The sequence below is a fragment of the Morone saxatilis genome, unplaced genomic scaffold, assembly GCF_004916995.1.
Source record: "Morone saxatilis isolate NCDOM2014 unplaced genomic scaffold, NCSU_SB_2.0 Contig8, whole genome shotgun sequence".
Lineage (NCBI taxonomy): Eukaryota > Metazoa > Chordata > Actinopteri > Moronidae > Morone > Morone saxatilis.
The window spans coordinates 5,763,625-5,767,389 of NW_023340257.1; the positions used below are offsets into that span (position 1 = coordinate 5,763,625).

Below are 3,765 nucleotides of genomic sequence, written 5' to 3' on the forward strand. Positions count from 1 at the left end.
TTTGTTGGTGTGGGGCTGCGTAGCCGCGGACCAGTCAGGGTTCCCATGCTGATCATGTTATGGCTGATCGGTGTATGTCGAGATAGTTTAGAAGCAGTGTCTTCATTACATACTATGTGCACCAATTGGATACGATCATTAAAACTTTACTTGTCAGTATTTCTTATTTAAAGGTGGGGTAACCTATTTCAGATTATGTGATTCCAATCCAATATACTTCTTTTTGTCAATTTCAGTAAATATCTCCCCTCGGGCTGCTAGCGTACCACTTTGTGTGCGCGCTGAAAAATAAAATCTAGTGGTTGTACACAGTTCTCTGACCAAGCCAAAAAACATTTTACCTAACTTCTTATTCTAGCCATTCCAGCCAGGTTTGTCAGCTAACATTACATTCGCCAAGACGTGCTGTTGTCTAAGGCCGGTGCATGATAGCTGCGCAGCAACAACCTTAGCAACAGGTTGTAAACCCAGAACACAGCTACATGTTACATTACTTGCAGTCTGACTATATTAAGGTATTTGTGATGGTATTGATTTCTCCAAATTCGCTTACCCCAACCTTTAACTATCAATGCGTCTCTTTCTGTAGAGTAACAGCTTGTGTACACAGTTGAGTAAATTCCACGACTTTGGCACAATTTATGTTTCTTAAAAGCAGTTTTGAAATACACAAGTTGCATTTTCAACATCCAAACTTTTAAGTATCTCCTCTGATGTGGGCTGTGCAAGTTTGTTGTTTTGTCAGCTGGCGTCTGAGCAGTTTTACAGCCATTTTTTAAAAAGTCTAATCCGGTGATTTTGGAAATGTAATTCGATTCTGTCTCGAGTATTTGAGTCTGATTATATCCCATGTCTTTTTTTATCTGGGTCCATTTAGAGTCTTAACTTGGAGCTATAAATTGAGGCTGTAGGAAATATTTGTCTTGATTCCTTTTCTGTGAGTGGTGGCAAGAAAAGTAAACTATTTCACTCAAGTAGAAGCACTGATGCCTCACAGAAACCTAATGAGAAGTAACAGAAAATGTTACTGAATCACTTAAAAGTGGCAGAGTTAGATAAGAATGAGAAATATTTTTGTGCAAGTCCCAAAACTGTCAAACCCCCAATATTAATGATTTGAATCTGAAAATAGTTTGTTAAAGGTTGGATTGCTGTGCAAAAAAAAAAAAAAAGGAAAAGCACAGTAGAAGACTGGACTGATAGGTGAAGAATCAGGGCACCATGATGGTGTCTTTAACTTACCCACGACAGCATAGCCTCCTGGCACTATTGGGTAGATGGTGCCATCTGTGTTAATGCCATCTGGGAACCAGGCTGCCATGCTTTCTCCGACCAGACGACCAAAGGCTGCTCCTGAAATATATACACACAAAAACAGACTACCATCAATACTGGGTTTAATACTGGAGGCAGTAATTAAGTTTTTGGCAAACCGAGTTCAATTGAAGGAACGATTTGACATTTGGGGAAATATGCTTTCTTGCAGAGAATAAAATGGTGCCATTATTCCAAAACCCCAATAGTCCGAAAAATCTCCCATTGCACCAAAAGCCCATTTATCCGGCAACCCGTTATTCCAAAAACAAACCATTGTTCTGAAGGCCTGATATAACTAACATACTCATTTTAACCCCAATCCGTGATCTTTTCCATAAACCTAACCAAGTATTTTAGTGACTAAAACTTAACCAAAACTCATTTGGGATAAAACCTTCTTTTTTGATACACTCTCATGTCTGTTGGTTAAATATGAAACACGCAGCAGTTGGTTAGCTTAGCTTAACAGAAAAAAACAAGCCTGGCTCTGTCAAAATGTAACATAAAAGAAGTCACTGTTGTTTTTATACAGTAAACCAACAGAATATAATATGTTAATTGGTAGGCAGATATTGTTACATTCAAAAAGAACCATGCTAGCCGTTTCTTCGGGTTTAAAATCTTTGTACTAAGCTGAGCTAACCGGCTGCAGCTTCATTTTTAAGTCAGGTATGAGAGTGCCATCAATTTTCTCGTACAACTCTCAGCAAGAACTTCTGTCTCGCACATCTACATTTACTGGTCTGACACACACAAACCAGCTCAGTTGCTTCTTACCAATAACAAATACTGGCATGAAGGCTCCGCAGGGCACTGGGATGGTGGTGGCCAGGGCAGACATCCAGAACTAAGAGAGAAAAAAGAGGGAGATAAAGAAAGAAGACATAAAAAGAAGGAACAGGGTGGCATTTCAATTAGCTTCAGAGTACCATCCTGTGTGCCCCTAGATGATAGCCAAGTTGAATCCTTCACCAGCAGTGAGGAGGTGGCCATGCGGAGCTTATTGCTGAGGTTAGATTGAGCTGTCACTTTCACTCCTCATTTGACAAAGACCCTGAAATGAACCCTAGGTAATGAGCGGGCGCCGCCGATTGGCCGACACTGTGCCAGGCAAGCGGAAGAGACTGCTAATTAGGAAAGACAAACAAAAAGGGAAATGTCACCACTGACAATGTGTGAGGATTAACGTCAGGTGTGTGTGCATTTGTGCGTGTGTGTACCTAGATTTAAGCAGAGTTCAAAGATATGAGTCCTAAAAAGCTTTTGGGAAGAAAAAAGTTGCACTGATACTTCAAACAGTATTAAAACTATAATGATCAAAACTAAGGCTCATGCATAAAAGTGTGGACTCATTTGATTTTAGATTAGTTGTCTCATTAAAATCTAATTGAAGCTCTGCACAGCCTGTGGAATATTGATCAATTCTATGGTAAATATTAGACCAATCACTATATCCTTGACATTGAGGGTGGACAACACCAAGTACGTTTTTAGTACGTGATCAGGGTCTTACAGTGTGTTCAACAGAACATAAAGTCAATGTAAGACACTAATGATCTTGAATGGATGCAAGTTCATTGCAGTTAGTGCAAATTAAGCTGAATGCCATAGGCTGCATGATTAAAAATGGATGTAATTTCCGGCCACCCAGATGTGTCTGTAGAGCCGTTGTAAAGCTCTGTGTGGTCGGTTCTGGCCATTGCCATCTTGGCAGTCCTGACTCCCACAGCACCCACCTGTTACTCAAAGTGGCCATGCTTTAAGACTTAATATAATTTGAACAATTTCAGTTATATAGAACTTAAAACACCCCCTATGTAGTTGTCATGAACAGGGAATTTAGCTATAGACACAGTTTTGATACCAGGCTGTAAATATGTTTATTTCTGCTGTGAAGGAACTGCAGTTTTGTTGTTACTTTGTGTTTACTTCATCTGCCAGCCAACTAATGTTAAGTAAAAAAGTACAATTTGAAGGCAATCTAAAGAGACACTTAATACTGAAAAACAGGGTTTCACTATACACTGATGAGTGTGGTTGTGAAAAAATGACACATAGTGGTTCTAAAGGGTTATGTGTTTCTTGGCTTGGAGCAGGTCGAACTGTCTTGTCATCCCCTGTGACACAACCAGCAGAAAGTCCAGGCCAGCGGTCTTCCCTTGCTTCCTGTCTTTATGCTAAGCTAACCAGCTAACTTGAAAGTGGTATCGACTTCTCACGTCTCTGCAACAAAGTCAATATGCATAATCCCAAAATGTTTTTGTAAAACTATTCTACATACAGAATACATACCCAAACCTGATACAGTCATGCACAAACACACAGACAGCATTATATACTACTTTTATTTTAATTCAAAAGTTTTTTTTTTTATTTCCACCCTGTGCTCCAAACTTAAACTATTAAGGCCAATACTATTCAATACTATTTATACACACACACACACAC

At 39.4% G+C, this 3,765-nt stretch overlaps 1 protein-coding gene across 1 annotated transcript in view; it reads right to left on the reverse strand.

The window, feature by feature from the left end:
• The window catches only part of LOC118341972 (chloride channel protein 2-like), a 149,556-nt gene that overhangs the window by 41,340 nt on the left and 104,451 nt on the right, over positions 1–3,765 (reverse strand). The window contains exons 9-10 of the mRNA XM_035680397.1: positions 2,095–2,164; positions 1,243–1,353 (exon numbers count right to left, since the gene is read on the reverse strand). Of these exons, the coding sequence (XP_035536290.1) occupies positions 1,243–1,353; positions 2,095–2,164 (181 nt within the window). The remainder of the gene's footprint in view (positions 1–1,242; positions 1,354–2,094; positions 2,165–3,765) is intronic.